We start from the raw sequence: 17,928 nt of genomic DNA on the forward strand, positions 1-17,928 counted from the left end.
CTGATGGCATCCATTTGTGCGCTGAGATATCATTTTCAACCACTCAATCTCTCTTCATTAACATTAACTGCACCATTCCACAATGTAGACACATTAATCCAGTCATTTTTTAAATTACCATATTCAGACTTTTTTTTGGTTCTTGGCCTGCTGTCACCTGAAACGTTGGAGAGTTTATAGGCCACTATGTTACCTCTTCAAAATAAAGCAGCCTACTAAGTTCGTGGACACTACATCTGTAATTGTCACTTACAGCACAGTGTTTTAGTAGGTGCTTTTTTATAACGTATGACTAGGTGCAGCCCACTTTTTATCTATGCTGGCAGGGGTAGGATGTGGGTAGATGGTGGTATTGAGCAGGAGAACAATCTATATCACTCATTAAAATGCAAATGTGTTTACCAAGTATAGCTTTGATGCTGCACTAATAACAAGCAGTGGGGAACAATCATGAATCAAACTTGTGTAGTGATCTATTGAGCGCATGCCTACGCCATGTAATGAAACAAGAGCTGAAATAAGTCAGTCAATACAAAATCCTGTCATTATCTGAGAACATGCAACAGAGACTTAAGCGGCACGAGATGACGCTGGCACAATTCCAAAGCTGCATTTCAAAGCAAACCTAGATTCTATGCCCCAAATTAAAGACCATTGCAAGTGAGACAGGAAATGCTAGTGTGCTCTGTAAGTAAGTAAACATGGCTGAAAGTACAGCACCGGCTGTGCATTGTAATTCAATGCAGCTGGATAGACTTTGAGGGTAGCACTAGTAGGGTCCCCTGCTGACTGTGTCAAGTACGGTATAAAGATAATAATACACCAGGTTTCTTATTTGAATACTTATGTGATTCAAGGCATTCCCTCTAACTCAGTGGTCAGTTCCGTTTTTGGCTTGTGACCCCTAAAAATGAAATGAACCCCTCATTACAGGTTGCATATGTATATCAGCTGTGAGCAGCTCATCTAAAGACTAAGTTTTGCTTCTCAGATTGTTTGCTTTGGTAATTGTTAGAGGCCTGAACAGGTTAAACTATACAGCATTAACAAGAAAAAAACTGGGATCAGAGACCCCCTGCGGATCCATTGCTCTAACATAGCTGTTCAGAATGAAAAGTTTAAAAAATAGTTTTTAATCTTGCCAGCCAGTTTCAAATACTATAATATACAGACATTTTAGGCTCTCCAAAAAAGAGTTTCATACTGATATATACATCAATGTACTTTTGTACCTGAATCTCTCAGTGCTACAGAAAAGCTTTAAAGGATGTCAAGTGTTTCACCTGAAATATCATTATAAAGAACAGAAAAAAAGTCAATATTTGGGAAAATACCTTAATCCATCTGTGATTTATCATTAAGCACCTAATTGACTGTGATGACTCCCTTCCCCTATTGGCTAGTGATTTGTGGAGTACTATCGTGCAACACACCCAGACCTAAATAAATAAACTCCAGATGAGCACAAAACAGCAAAAGAAAGGTTTGGTCCCTCCCACTACACAGGACCAATTAGAGAAAGCAGTGCTCAGATGAGATGGCAGCGACATCAAAAAGAACAAAAGGAAATAAAGCCATAACAGATATCCATACCCTTCCCTCCTGCAACGTATTCCTTGGGCTTTTAGTTTAGCAATGAATTGCTTTTTAGTCTAGAGCAGGAGTCTTCAACGTTTTTTAATCCAAGGACCCCTAGCTGATGAGAGACGAATCATGGACCCCCTACTACATATATTGCATAAAATTGAGTTGCATATTAAATTGAGCCTACAATAACATGAAGGGCAGCCTAAAGCCTATACACATACCTTTTTAAATAAAACTTGTTAGCATGTTCAGATATTTATACATCATGTTTTAATGTTGAAATGTGGCATATTGAGTCCTTAAAGGGATACGCCACAGTTTGTTGAAACAGGGCTTATCACGGTCTCCCCTAGCTGTAGATAGGTCAGCCAAGGCATTTTTTGTGCATGCATTGTTTTAGTCCGGTGCAACACTGGCAGCGCCTCCGCTAGTTAGTTTAGCGTAGTGAATGGAATCCTATGTTGCCGGTTAGCATGTTGTGAGTAAAAGTGAGCCAACAAAAGACAACAAAAAAAACCTAATTACTTGCATTCAGACAAAAAATGCATTGGCCCACCTATTTACAGCCAGGGGAGACCGTGATAAGCCCTATTTCAACAAACGGTGGCGTATTCCTTTAAGCTTAACTGTATGTAGAAGGCAACCGTATGGCTACCTGACCTATAGGTCTATCATCAATGTTGTGTACATTTAAAAAATATGTATCTTTACTAATAATATGTTGGATTCATGTTAATGTATATTTTCAGACATATTTTTTTAAACCATCAATCAGTAATTTGGTGGCCCCCCTGCAGCATTTCTGAGGACCCCCTAGGGGTCCCAGACCCCCTGTTGAAGATCTCTGGTCTAGAGTCATAAAATATAGCCATATAAGATGGTACAAAAGGAAGCACCATGAACTTGCTTAAAGAAAATCATGGGGAAAATCTTTCTGACCTCAAATTACTTTGTTTCCAATATTGTCAACAAGTGATGCAGACAATTGCACTGCTAATCACTAAGAATGGACACAAGAACGCTCTCACATTTGTAGGGACAACAATTAAGGGCTCCAAAAATCTAGTGGATGCCCTGGGAGTCTGTGTGGCAACACAAAGCCATTCAGAATATCTACTCACTCATACAATCTTTTCCTCTTGGAATCCTAAAAAGAGTTAGCACCTACTTTTGAGCTTAGTCAATCTGGAGAAAGGGATAAAGGAAAGAAAGGAGATGAGTACATGAGAGAGTGAGGAGAAGGCAGTAATAGATGGGTGAGGGAGACAGAGAGAGTAAGTGAGAGAGAAAAAGGGGGTCTCATCTTTTGAAAATCGTATCATCTCTGTGAAAGCGGACAGAAGGATAGAGATGAGCATTACTACTAATCTCCAATCCGCACCTTGAACAGAAGCCTAACTTTCATTTGCCACTGACAAGCTTCCACTTGTGAGCTCTATGGATGACAAAAAGCACTCAATGAGCAGATTAAATAGTGTATTTATTCTCCTACAGTATGTAGTAAATATCCAGTACAGAATATACATTTTGATAAACTCAATTTGAGTTGATGAACTGATGAATGATACATTATTTTATATAAAGTCCTGGTAATCGGTAGACTATGAAATTAAAACTAATCTCAGAAAGGATTATTATCTCTGATCAGCTTTACATCAGGGAGAATACTTGATACTGCTCTGTTTCAGATCAAATCTAATAAGCTTAAAGGTAAGTATAAGGCTTAGTATTCATTTGTGGATAGAGAAGCCCATTCTGTACATAGTTCACTTGTAATTTGATAAGGAGATATTGTTGGGGGATTATGTTATCTCCTAGGAGATCTATTAGTGGATAAATCCTACTGGCTGTCTTATGAATCATTACCTTACTGGTTACAATCTGATATGCACAAGCTCTCCCTCAACTACCAACACAATGACCACACACACACACACACACACACACACACACACACACACACACACACACACACACACACACACACACACACACACACACACACACACACACACACACACACACACACACACACACACACACACACACACACACACACACACACTTGATTTAAACCCCCACGCCTGACAGCACACCGATGCATTTTCAAGACATAAATTAACAATTGAAACCCAACATTGAGTACCAAAGTGGTGCACTGAAAGGTCACTTAGGGTGTCATTCACCTACAGTGAAAAGAATAGAGAAATGACAATCAGTGGATTTTTCCAAAATGTGTCCACAGCACAACAGGGCATATCCATAGCCCTGTGTGGGATGATAACCAGAAAGGTAGGGAACAAATGCCGCATGAGCTGTAAATCCTGAAATAATGGCTAAAGTGACATCAAATAACACAGGGACTAATCTTCTATGTTAGGGAAAACAGTTTCAGTCAAACTGGCTCCAGCAGAGTGCTTTTTGGCTATTAGCGCAATAACCAAAATGGAGGGCTTTAACAGGACTGAAATGGAGAGGCAATGGGTTCTGTGAAGAATTCCACAAAGTCTAATGCCATTATTAACACAATGGCACTATGTATCACCAGCCTGGCCCTATCATTACACATTCAGCTCAGACAGCATCCTGTACCACAGTCACGACTATGGTATTTAGCGAGGAGAAGAAAAAGAAAAAAAAAAGACAACAATCTGAACAGTGTTCCTGCACAGAGCCCAAGGGTTGGACGAGTGAAATTCAATCCACTTTTTTCTACCTGTTAGAAATCTATTAGAGGCCAATAAGGATGCTGAGGGGAGAAGGTTTGAGATATTTCAGGTCAGCCTTAGAGGTTAATTGTTGAGTCGTCTGTCTGGTCAGTGAGGGGATCACTGTGTGAAACCAATCCTGAAGGCAGGGGATGAACGGTGAGTGTGGATGGCATTCAGAAGATTAGAGCACTTGATGGGAGAGACAGAGGTGGAGAGAGTGAAAGAGAGAGAGAGAGAGAGAGAGAGAGAGAGAGAGAGAGAGAGAGAGAGAGAGAGAGAGAGAGAGGAGGGGAACATGAACCCATAGACCTCAAATCAACACTTTCACAAGGCTGCCAATGCTAAGTGGGTTTAGACATACACTTAATGTGCTTGAGAATGTGTAGCCAATAAGGCCATTGTGGCTAGCTGTACTTACATTTAAAGTACAGGACGTGGTTTCAACCTTTGTGTCAAGTAGAGATAGAACAGAAATGTTACTAGAATCCAAATATCTACTCTACCTACTGCCTATGAAAAAACACACACATGCACACACATCCAGGCACACAAGACACACACACAAGACAACCTGCACCACCCACTCTCTCCACTCACTGAAGTAATTAATCTGCTGAACAGAGGAGACAAACTGATTACAGTCCAGCTTAATCACATCCGCAGAAACCTCAAGGAACTTCCATTCAAATATTGCTACTCCAAAAAAAAAAAAAAGAAAAAAAACCCCTGAGGTTGGCAATGAGGAATGACGAATTGTTTACTTTGTTCTGATGAAGGTCAAATTAAAATGTAGAATGCAGACTGTGGTGGGGTAAAGATAAATATTTGGCTGTCTGTTCAGATGTACAGTGAAAAGACATGGCCCTCCTGTGGGCATCGCTCCACATCTGTCTGGTCGCCTCCACGCCAGTTCCATTTCACAACTTGTTCTACATCTGTGACACATACACACAGAACACATACACGCACTCAGATATACATGAACGCAGCGAATGACTCTCCTCACAGACGGCCACACATACCGAATGTCCCTCATCACCTTGCTCAGAGATGAATGGGTTCGCCACTGTCCTCAATCATTTTAATCACTTCAATGGAAAATGCTTCATTCCCGGCTATCATTCTGTACTGCCTTGCAGCTATCTCATGTATACACATTCCTACACTCCCTAAAACACCCCCCTCACAAACACAATGACTGTCACTCTCTGATAGTACAACTCCTGTGATATGAGAGCCCCGTGTAACCCCGTCTACTATCTTTCCTGGCTAATTTCTACTAGATGCCTGATAATATTAATTGATTTATTATTTTTTATTCATAAAAAAATCATTTTAATCTGATTTGTACATGCGAACTGTAGTAGTAGGGCAACTGAGCACATGCAAATAGAATTGTATTTCAGATGACCTTGCTCATAGAGTTTTAACAATATGACCACTGGATCAAACGAGCCTGAGGCATCTTAACCTCTGCTTTACTATTCATCACATTCATGCCCACAGATCGCATAAAAACGGCATTTAAAGTACTCAAGTTATTCTGCTACTTCATGTTTTTGGTTTCAGCTTGTTTCCATCACTACATGTGTCATCATCTGCTCCACTGTGCTGGAGATCTTTTTTGACTACATTCTTTTTTTAAACCTGCAAATCACCAGGTTGGTGTTTTGATGATGGAAACCATACAGTGTTGCTGTGCAACACCCCCTTGTCACCACTGAGCTGTGGCTGCACCAAACCGACGTGTCCCTCAAGTTAACACCTGTTGCTACCTACACCGCTGGATGTGTGTTTTCACACTTGCGTCTGTTCTGTGAAACATCAGGACCAAGGCTGGATAGAAATGTGCAGGAAGGTGTGTTCGTGTTTTGAAAAACACAAATAAAAAAATAAATAAAAAAAAACATATTTTGACAAAAACAATCTCATTATCATACAGATGCAGATGACACCCAACTAATTCTCTCCTTTCCGGAGTCTGAAACTCAAGTAGCAGCATGTATCTTGGCCTGTCTGACTGACATTTCTTCTTGGATGTCCACACACCATCTGAAACTCAACCTTGACAAGACTGAGCTCCTTTTCCTTCCAAGGAAGGGCTCTCCTAACCAAGACCCCACCCAGACTGCTAGAAACCTGGGTGTGACACTTGACGACCAACTCTCCTTCACTGCCAACATTGCTGCAACTACCCAATCGTGTAGATACATGCTGCATAACGGGTTCTGGTTCAGGCTCTAGTCATCTCACGTCTAGACTACTGCAACTCCCTCCTGATTGGCCTGCTTGCATGTGCCATCTGGTCCCTGCAGCTCATTCAGAACGCAGAAGCTTGGCTTGTCTTCAACCTCCCCAAGTTCTCTCACACTACACCGCTCCTCCGCTCTCTTCACTGGTTACCAATTGCTGCCTGCATCCGCTTCAAGACACTAGTACTTGCATACAGGGCCACGAACGGATCAGCCCCAGCATACATCCAGGACATGGTCAAACCCTATACACCAACCCGCCAACTCTGCTCTGCATCAGCCAACCTGCATGCTGCCCTCTCACAGCGAGGGAGAACTAATCACTCAACGAAATCCCAACTGTTTGCTGTCCTGGCTCCTAAATGGTGGAATCCCTAATGACATCAGGATGGCCGAAAGCCTATGCATATTCCGCCGAAGGCTAAAAACACATCTCTTCCGACTACACCTCGGATAAACATAAAAAAAAAGAAGAATGTATATATATATATATATATATATATATATATATTTCTTGAAGCTGCACTTTCATATGTCTCTTTGTAGTTTTGCTTATTTAAAGCTAATGTACTTGCACTACTTGTTGTCTGGAGTTAGCACCTTCAGGGTTGAAAGCACTTAATTGGAAGTTGCTTTGGATAAAAGCGTCAGCTAAATGACATGTAATATAATGTACAGCAGTTGTATGAAGTGGGAGGAGCCGCTGGTTCCAAAAACATTGTTTTTTAATTTAATCAATTTTCCATGACTGCCATAAAACACAAGACACAAAAGTATGTAAATGTCAATTTAGTGAGTATTTGTGCTCTTTGTATAGTTATGTAATTTGTGTATGATCATAAGTGATGATCAAAAAAAAGAGAAAAATACACATTAAGATGCATTTCCTTCCACTTTATTCACTTTGGATATGTTTCTCAAAGGAAAATAAAATGATACTGTTATATAATAATTATAACCTTTATTTTTTTAATACTTCCACTATACATAGTGAGATTTAAGCATGAACTTAAGGGTATGCTGTACTTCAGAATGCTGGTTTTACCCTGTTGGTTCACTCTTCTCCTCCATAATTTTTCTTTGAGAGTAAGTAAAAGAAAAAGAAAAGTGCATTTTTCATTACAGAGAGGAGAAAACCATACTTTTTCTTCTTGCCAGATGGAATCACAAGCCAATGACAAGACAGCCCAAGTGAGGAGAGGAGAGGAGAGTCAATATTTTTGCATAATTTCAGTTTTTCAAAATGTATGCTTTCGCATTCCGACAGCTTGTATGAAAGCATACAACTCACTTTGATATTTAGCAGTACTCCAGGCTTCAAAGGTTTTGAATTAAAAGAAGATTCCACTTATGCACATTATCAAAGTAATTTGAACAAAACAGTGTGCAACAATTCAAAAGGAGTTCATTCATTTTTTGCAACTGCTTTATGTTCTAAGAACCTGCACTGGTACTTTTGAAAGTCGTGGCACAGAAAAAGAAAAAAGAAAGGAGAGCAACACAGAAAGAGATATATGGTCTCTGCGGTTCCAACCTATGTTCTTAAGTTAGGATGGAAAGCCGCAAGGCATCAAGGCAAAAAGCCCAGGGATCAACCATAAGTCTTCATCACAGAAATCCAATTCAAGGTCAGCTTCTGGTTCAGGTAGCAGATGTGTCTCACACTTCCCTGTTGTTGTTAAATGACAGGGTTTAGACCCACCAGCAGTATACAGTCTGAATGTGCGTGTGCGTGTGTGTGTGTGTGTGTCTGTGTCAATAAGAAAAACACAGGAAATAGAGAGGGGGAAAATGGATTAGAAACATGTATGTGACTAATCCATTTTTTATTTATATGTCAATGCTATTGCAGCTAACAGCAACATGCTGTCCCTCTTCACAGCAAACTGGCTCATCTCATGCAATCATGTCCATGGAGGAGCCATCATAAACACAACCACTAGCACTTGTGGAGGTCACCCTATCTATCCGTGCTGCTAATTGGAGGAGGTTAATTGTCAATAAAAACCCACATAGGCATGACCGTTGTTTTGACTCGCGCCATATTAGCCACATCTGTGAAAGCCATAAAGATAGTTGTGAATATTCCATTTGCCGTGACATGCTTGACATATTACTGGTTTGATGCATTTAAATAGAGGTAATTAGTATATCAGAATACAACACATGCTTATGTCCCACATGTGTATACATATCGGGTAACATTATAGCCTCTGTGCCAAATCTGTTATGGTAGTCTGTACCGTAAACATACATGAAGTAACTAAAAAAGGCACACAGATATATAGACCAATAACCAATTTGAGTCTTGTCTTGCCTAAACCAAGTGAGTTACATAGAGAATAGGGGCAGTCCATTGATTGGTCCAATTGATGAAACAATCAATTGTTGCCTGGGTATATTGATCGACCTGTAGGCAGAGGTGGTATGTTACGTGCCCCGGCATTTGTTTGGCTTGCTCAATCCACAATCATCGCAGCACATATTACTATCCTTGTTAGGTTCATACAAAGTTCATACATTGTTCCCATTCCATGCTACCAATTCTAGGTTCTAAGTTATATTACAACTTCAAAGATCATTGTCAGCAGTGAAAAATAAGTTATTTTTAATCCGATAAATTTATTTCTTGATTGCTTGAGTGAAGAGGGAGTTCGGAGTTACAAAGTCTCTCAGCAGATGTCATAAGCAAAGAATATCCTCTAAAAGCTGAAATTCAACAGTGTATTTAGACAATTCTGTCTCAGCCTTTACTGGCAGAGAATGCCAGCCAATCCCGATTTGAAATGCGACAAGAAAAAACAAAGCTTGTCAGAATGAGTTGGAGAGATGTCTACTGAGAGCCACATGTGGTGGGAAACAGAGTCTAGGGGAGAGAGGGAGAGAGAAAGAGAGAGAGAAGAAACTGTTCCTTCTCTACATGACTCTGTCCCTGAGACACACGTCATGCTGCTCCCCCCACAGTGGGTAACTCTGACAGGATACTGTCTGTGCAGCATTCCCCCTCTGTGTGATTGATGAGCCTCATTTTGCCAATTAATGGAGAATCCCCTGTTGACTACCATCAGATTGCCGTTTGTAACTGTTAGTGTTTCTGACTGTCACAGATTCATTTTAATTAGAGATCTCTTTCTCCTCCGACTTTTCTATTGTGCCTCAAATTTGCGGAGCTGAGTGCACAGTGACATGCTGGGGAAATGGCCCACTGTGCTATTTGCCGTCATTACTTCATTGACAAAGTGCACGGCCTGAACTGTTGAAGGCCATATCTTTTTGAAGGAGTCAACCCTAATGTCGACCATATACCGTATCTTATAATCAATTAGCAAATGTGAGGTAATTAGTGTTCTTTATTTGCATAATGAACCACCTAATTGCTCCAAAGCGTGCAAATGCAGTCAATAAGTTCAGCTAATCGCTTGTGGGGCCACGTATATGGGCAAGCTGCAGAAGAGATGGCCCGCAGTCATGCAGACAGAGTGATCCCTAGGTCCTGTCAGCGCAGAGGAAGGATAGCCAACACGGAGCAAAGTTAGAAATCAACAGAGAGCCCAGTAGCAAACAACAGAACAACACGGTATTCCCTCGACAGTATCAGCAAGAAAGGAATAGCATTACTGTGGGGAGAGGAGAGGAAGTGTTTGGACATTAGTTTGATTTACATTTTAGAGATGCTTTCAACTGGCACACACAGCAACTTCAGCTAATGATACTCAGGCCATTTCATCAAGGAGCTTTCCCCAGCCTCTTGGGTGCTGCCCCATAGCACTTATTTTCAAATGGTGCTACAAGGTAATATACTGGTCTGTACAGGAATAAATGTCTGCTCCGTACACTATCTACTAGCATTAAGTGTATATCACCCAACTCATTTTACAATTAACTTCTGCTATAGCATCTGTAGTATTATTAGTTATTATTGCAATCGTATGAATGAATAATGCAGGGGGCTATCAAGCATATGAATGAAAACAGCATCTCAAATCAAAATTCAAATCAAATCTTATGTGCCGTTTGGTCTATGTGCATTTTCCTATGAGTCAACCTGCGTTATTTAACTCCAACCATCTTCTATTGTGGATTCAAATGCTAAAAAAAACCTAAATGCTCGGTGCCTCATATTTACTAGACAAATAACTCCAGTCACGTTTCGCTTCCACTTGCATTTGATAGAATAGTTTGCCAACAATAGGCCTGCCATTCAACAGAGTCTCAGGGATTTCATTAAAACATCAAATGAAAGTGAAATCATGAGCCATGACGGTGGAGAGTGGGGATGGCTAAGCAGAGAAGCGTGGCTGGTGTCTACTGCAGGATTAGAGCTCAGCAACAAGTGCTCAAGGGGGGCTTTGCATCAAACCCAGGAGCCCATGACAAATGAGGGCGCACGGGCCTCTGTCTATTACCCTGCACTAAGCTTAGGCCTTTTGGGGAAGTAATGAGGTGCAGATTGGTGCTGCTGCCACTGGGTCCTTAGCCCGTCTTTCTGTAGAGCAGAAATAATCAGTGGAGACCTTGGCCAATAGGGACAAAGCTATACAGCAGCAGAGCAACACATGGAGACCTGAGGATAAAACAGATTAAAATAATTTCTATTCAGAACACTATGGCCTGTTATACACTGGCTCTTCTCCTTCTGCATATAAGTACTTAACCTTGTGTACTGTATGTCAAATGCACACGAGAAGCACAAAAATGTCCACAGAAGGTGTGTCAGGGAGCATTTTCGATTGCAGGGACCAGCCCTGAATCCCAACAGGACACAGTGGATCCCAAAGGACACCCTCCAGGACTGGCAGGGCATAGAGGCTTTATCAGTGGAATATGACAGTTGTTCACTAAGGAGCAAAGGGTAGATCCAGTGTACATCATGGGTGTATCTCCTGTACTCCAACACCACAACCCCTCCTGCCCCTGGGAGCTACAGCCCAGGCAGCATGTCAGGAAGCCCACTCTACTGGCTAATGGAGCTGCCACATCAGGCTGAGTGTCACAGCCTAACAAGATACTGATTGGCGAACTTCTAGGGAATTCCCTCATATGACCAGAGGGCACTGATATGGTCTTCTGTCTGGCAGGGAACACGACAGCCAGCAGGCACAGCAATGGCAACGTGATGTTTTTTTTAAAGTTTTTTATACAGTACATGTGTATTCTGTGAAATCCATCACTTGATTTTTTTTTTGGGCTTCATTAGAGTTTAATATGTTTGTCTTAGACAAATTCAAAGCTCTGTGTGTACAACTTTTGAATGTGTCATACGTAGAGGCATTATGTGCTGAAACGGCAATACTGCAATAACTGCAATCTATTCTTTTAATACCCTTTTATTAAGTGTCCAAGGTACAAAATTCATATATTCAAATCTATACCACGTTTGATCTGTTTGCAAGAAAAAAACAAATGTACAGAATGAACAATAAACCAATGAGTAGTGATCGTCTTATATTATAGTGAACAGATTTTTGGACTGCTGGTCTGACACAGAAAGCAATTAGAAGATGTCATCTTAAATTCTCAGAAATTGCAGTGGGGATTTTTTTTAAGTATCTTCAGATGTTTTATAGACCAAACAATTAATGGATTAAAAAAACAATAATCAACAGTTTAATCAAAAATGAAAGTAATTGTTAGTGCTGCCTTAATGAATAAGTTAACCAACATTATTAAGAAAGTAATTAAACAAAGAAGTGATTTTGCCGTGGAGCAAGGAGGGTGTACCGTTTGAATCTTGGCAGAGCAGTATGAGAGAATTTTAGTATGACAGGATATACTGTAGGTACAGTGGGTTAAGCAAAGCGAATGTACTTTTAAAAGTCAATTAAATGGACTCAGTCGACAACAATGCCAGTTCATGCCTTACTTAAGGTAATTAAATAGGATATATATATATATATATATTTATACACATATATTATATTTATACAGTTCTATATATGTATGGTGCTTTTTGTATACTACAGCATTGAGTAAATAACTAAAAAGACAATCCTTGGTAAGACAGCAACATAATCACCACAACCTTTTTTCATTAACATTGAGTGCTTTTTCTTTGCAATAATCATAATTAGAATTACAATTTTAATGTCAAATGTTTTTTTCAAACACACCTATGAAAAAATTAATTAAAATCATAATATCTCATCTGACATGTAATGTCAACATGAAAGATGACTATTTGTTTTAGGGATTGTATTTTTTCTGGACAATCATATTAAGGTGAGAGTTACAGACCAAGAACTCAGGCAGGGAAAGTGACTGTTTTTTGCACCTCTACTCATTTACACTTTTTTTCCCACTGAATTTGGGATAATTAAAAGGCACTTTATCTGTGCTCCAGTTAATTGGCTACACAGTTTACAGTGAATCTCATTAGCGGAGGAAAACACCTGGGTTGGGTTTGAGGGGGAGGCGCTCAAAGGAAGGTGGTGATTATGAGAGAGAGCTTGCATGTCAAGGGGTGGGTGTGCTACTGAAAGTGCTATCAGCATGTTTTAACCTAGGTTTCTAATATACAAACATGCAGAAATAAACATTAAGATTCTCTAAATAATCTGACATTCCTCTCATTAAAACACATAAAGGTGTAGTAAAGTGGGATAACTTCTCCAAACAACACTGTTTCTCCAGACAAAACAAGGTTGTAACAGGGGATGTTTCACTAAAAACATTTATTTAACCTTAACCGTACACAAACGTAGCCTGAAGCCAACAGAGTCTCCAACTATTACTGTTTGACAAAGGCCATCCATAAACACATTGTAGTGCACCTCTTCCTTTGAAGTGTGAACTAAATCAGGCTGAAGTATCTGAAAACAACAAAAAGGTGGTAGCTGTATAAATGCATCTGTCGATTTCTAAGCCACAAAGGTGGTATTACAGGCTAGCCCTGGGGCAGGGAAAAGTGTGTCTGGGCTGACCCTGTGTGGGCGGACAAAGTTGGTGTGAGAAACTGGCACTGTTAGGTGTGTGGGCTTTGAGCAGGTGAGCACACATGCAAAAATTATTTATAAAAAGAAAATAAAAAAAAAAGCCAGATAAGGGGAGCAAGAAATATTTTAAAAAATATAACAAAAAATAAGGCAAGGGGTGTAAATAAATTGTAATTGTAATGGAAAAACAACAAGAAAACCACTACAGAAAAAAAGTTTGAAGACAACAACAATGATTACATAAAAATAGATTGATTGTTACTACACAAAACAACGCTTAGCTATGGTGTTAGCTTAAGGGAATAGGGTGGCTATAACCTTTAGGCAAGTTTTGATTGGTGCGAAACTGTCTTATACGCATTACACTATTCTGAAAGACAAAATTAAGACTAAGCTAAATCTGTTAACCCCCAGTCTAATATATTTTGCTGAAACTGGCCCCAGAAGACAGCTCCTTGTCACTCAATGTGTGAAGATTGGAAAGAATGATGTGCTCTGACTTTGGCCTCCTGGGAAATAAAAGGCTAAGCTAGGCTAAGGCATTGAGTACAGTGCAGGGAGATGTATTGGACATGTCCAGACACCCATCAAGGTTCAGTCCGGTCTCTCATCATCCCCATCCAGCCACCTCCCAGACATTAATATTCCAGTATGCAGAATCCCGCTTTAAGCCCCCAGCTCTACTTTATCATATCCAGCAGGAACTGGAATGTGAGTGTGCATGTGATAGCCATAGCCTCTCTGGTGAAATAGGGCTCTCTGGGGGCTTGTGCCTCAACTCTACAGCCTTTGTGGGCTCCCATTACTTCTGACAGATAGAGATCACTAAACTGCTGAACAAACACCCCATTCAGTCATTTGCATACATTACAGTAATGGAAAGAGAAAAATGTATCAATAAAGCCAAATGAAGTGCTTCCACTAAGCGATTCTTCCTCTTTTTTTTTTTCATTCTTCCTTTCATTCCATATTTCTTCCTTTCAGTATTTCATAACTGCTACTGCTCTGTTGCCGCAAATTTCTCGTCATATTATTTTGTGGAATGATTTCCTCTAAAAAGGTAAACACATCAGATGACTGGTAAGGATGACAGATTCTCACAAACTGTTTGCACAAGAAATGTATCAGACTTTTTAATGGGCAAAACCTGAAATTTCTGAAGCCTAAACAAATTAGGAACACTAATCATGTGCGGTGAAAGAAATAAAAATAAAACATAATTCATTGTTGAAGGTTTAATTAAAACTCTGCTGCTTTGGGGCACATATTACATTTAAAATACCTTGGAGTGACCATGGCCTCCTGAAATTAATCTCAGGAAAAAAGTTTACAAGAGTCACAGTGAAACAGAGACACATGTACTCACCTGCACTTGCACTGTATATTATACTCTCTCCCTTTCTCTCTCTCTCTCTCTCTCTCTCTCTCTCTCTCTCTCTCTCTCTCTCTCTTTTTTTTTCTCTGTAACACACACACACACACACAAAAGCGCACACACATGCAGACTGACTCATTCATCACAGTGCCCAACAGTCAAGACAACAGAGCTTCACTTAACTTTTTCAGGGTTGCTCAAGCATCAAATGCATGACTTTTAGCTGTTGTTGTTCTTCCATCTGTCATGCTTCAAGGAACCAACATCCTTTTTTTTAATCCCAGGGAAAAGTTTAAAAAGGTATGCTTGCCTTGACTCTGCTATCTTATGTGTACCAAAGGAAATGTCGATCCAAAATATACAGCACTGTATTTCAAAATGTCGTTGTTCCAACACTTTGCTGTGCAACACAGATTAGAGTGCTACCTAAACTCATTGCAAACACTGGTACTAACAACCTCAGCAAATCAAGCACATCTATCTCTTTCATGAAAAAGCCTAAAATCTCATATCTTGAGAGGTTTAAAGTGGTAGAAAATATTGTCCTGGGTGACAGACTTCAGAGAAAAGGGTAAGGTTGAGATACACATACACAAATGTCCTAGTGTAACAAACAGCACAGCTACTCCAAAGGCAACGAGAAAAATCTGATTGACTTTTAGTGTCCTATTACTATGTACTGTATATGAACATCAAAACAAAAATAATTTGCAAGGACAATATAACTGTGTTTTCTAGAACATGGGACACAATAATCAATAAATACACCAAATACTCACTAGTAGCACATACAAGTAAAACTGTCCTGACACCTTGCTATTATGATTGCATTATTATCAATTGTATTCCTTTGTTATAAACAGGAGATGGAATGCAGATCAAACGCTCCAGGGAGCTAACAGAGAACAAACGAGCATGCACTTTCTTATCATTCGACTCCTTCCTGTGCTTCCATGTGTCTGAATCCCAAACATTAGAACACTAAAAATTATGATTAAAAAATATCTACAACTGAACCAATTCTGCCACTTAGAAAATCAAGGGAAGGTAAACTGCTATACCATTAACCATTACGAAAACACTCCAGAGGGGAACAACACAGAAATAAATATGCTTGTCGGTGCTTTTCCTACCGGTGGCTACGTTTTTTAGGCTACAACATTCTTCGTCACATGCAGCAAACATCTCCTCACTATCCGCTAGCTGCCTGTCCCCTGAACACACTGTAAAAAACCGCGGTCTCTGAAGACAGCCCAGGCTCCACAAATGGCAACAAAAACAAACTGCGCCAACATGCTCCACGAACCATAACAAACAGTGTTCCAGCCAAAAACCGACAAGAAGGAGCTGGTTGAGCCATCACTGCAGCAGCGTTAGCACGTAGGCTACTTCAACAATGCGCGTTCATGACTCTTGTGGAGCCTGAGCTGTCTACAGAGACCGCGTTTTTTTACAGTGTGTTCAGGGGACAGGCAGCTAGCGGATAGTGAGGAGATGTTTGTTGTATGTGACAAAAAAGTTTGTAGCTTAAAAAACGCGTCACATCACTAAGAGCACCTTTAATGGCACCAAAACTCGATCAGGTGGGATGGGGAGAAAAGGGGGAGGAAGTGGGGTGTTTCAGGTCATGGCCAGCCAGCTTCTCTCTGCCACTCTCTGGGGAAGAACTCCAGACAGTGAGGGAAAGCCATTCTGCAGTATATCTTCAGTTCTACATTTCCTTTCACTCAAGCCTCTAGTTCTCAAAGGAGCCTGGGAATCAATACTGACATCGGGGGGCAGAGCAGCTTTCTTGCCTGCCTGCTCTGCCTCTGAGCAGCCGTCAGGGAGGTCTCTGCTTCAGTTTTTGTTAATTACAGAAATTTAAGTGCCCGTCTTTGACTAGGAGCAGATTGTTAATGTGTTAGGAGGCTATTACTCTTATACCACCGAATGTGCAAAGTCAGCCTTAATAAATCTCAGACAAAAGGAAGCAAAAATCAGGTTAAATGCTGTCTTACGTGAGAGCGCCTAGCATATGGTAACACCTACTCGCTTGTTAAATTACTCGAGTAATTCTTTTTTTCTTTCTTATAAAGACTAGAAACAAGCAAAGCAGACAATGCTGACTGTTTGTTTTCCCTGAAAGGCACCCTAGCCTCAGGGTATTGACAATAGACTTGATTTCTACCATTGATCAAACCTATACAGAGAGGACCTTTCCTCTCAGAAAGGGCATTCAAGAAAGTGCAGAGACATGGCTAATTCAATTTGGGAGCAGAGATGCTTGGGTTTAAGTGAAACACTCTGTTATCGAAACAGGAGAGGTGCCATGAGAGAAGATAGTGCACGGATGGTTGTGTGGAGAGGCTTGTGGCCGGTCAGGAGATGAAATCAGGGATAGGCGATAAGTTGGTGTGAGGGGCTAGAGCCCCTATTAGAGTCCCCAAGGGGACAGGCAGCGGTGGCAGAGTGCAGTAAAAATAGTCACAGGCTGGATTTCACTCTTGGGACCAAGGGAGGAGTGAAGAGGGAGATCCGATCAACATCTCATAGCAAGGCAGCCAGATCCATTCCCTACATTCCCTTGGGTGCCACCTATCACACCAAGTGACTTAAACTGCTTACCACTGCCAGACAGAACACAAACAGCACACTCCTTTGCCACTTCTGTCGACAAAATGGTACAAGCAATGTCCTAATATGCTAGAATGCATATGTTAGTTTGAGGAGCAAATTTAAGTACAAAACTAAGCAAGTTGTGAAAATGACCACACCCACCATAAAAAGGATATCAACATCTTTTCCACAAACTTATCTTGTTGGTCATCCGTTTTGGGAAAGTTCTCGATGTCGTTCTCAAGCCTCTGAATGTGACGTTCCATGGTGGTCAAACTGGTTTTTAAGATCTCAGCAGACACTGTAGAAAAAAAATGAAAACAAAAACATACATAATAAATTGATTAGCAACCGCAATTAAGACTAATGCTGGGCTAATTGACAGGTTTCCAGTAAAAAAACCAACACAGATCGATGTAAGTTTAAAGGTCCAATGTGTAGGAATTTCTCCCATCTAGCGTTGAGATCGTATA

General features: G+C 40.5%; 1 protein-coding gene across 1 annotated transcript in view; it reads right to left on the bottom strand.

Annotated features, from left to right (window-relative positions):
* Positions 1-17,928, bottom strand: part of diaph2 (diaphanous-related formin 2) — a 420,870-nt gene that overhangs the window by 91,457 nt on the left and 311,485 nt on the right. The window contains 1 exon segment of the mRNA XM_039812941.1: positions 17,632-17,756. Coding sequence (XP_039668875.1) covers positions 17,632-17,756 — 125 coding nt within the window.

Source organism: Perca fluviatilis, chromosome 10 (assembly GCF_010015445.1).
Source record: "Perca fluviatilis chromosome 10, GENO_Pfluv_1.0, whole genome shotgun sequence".
Classification (NCBI taxonomy): domain Eukaryota; kingdom Metazoa; phylum Chordata; class Actinopteri; order Perciformes; family Percidae; genus Perca; species Perca fluviatilis.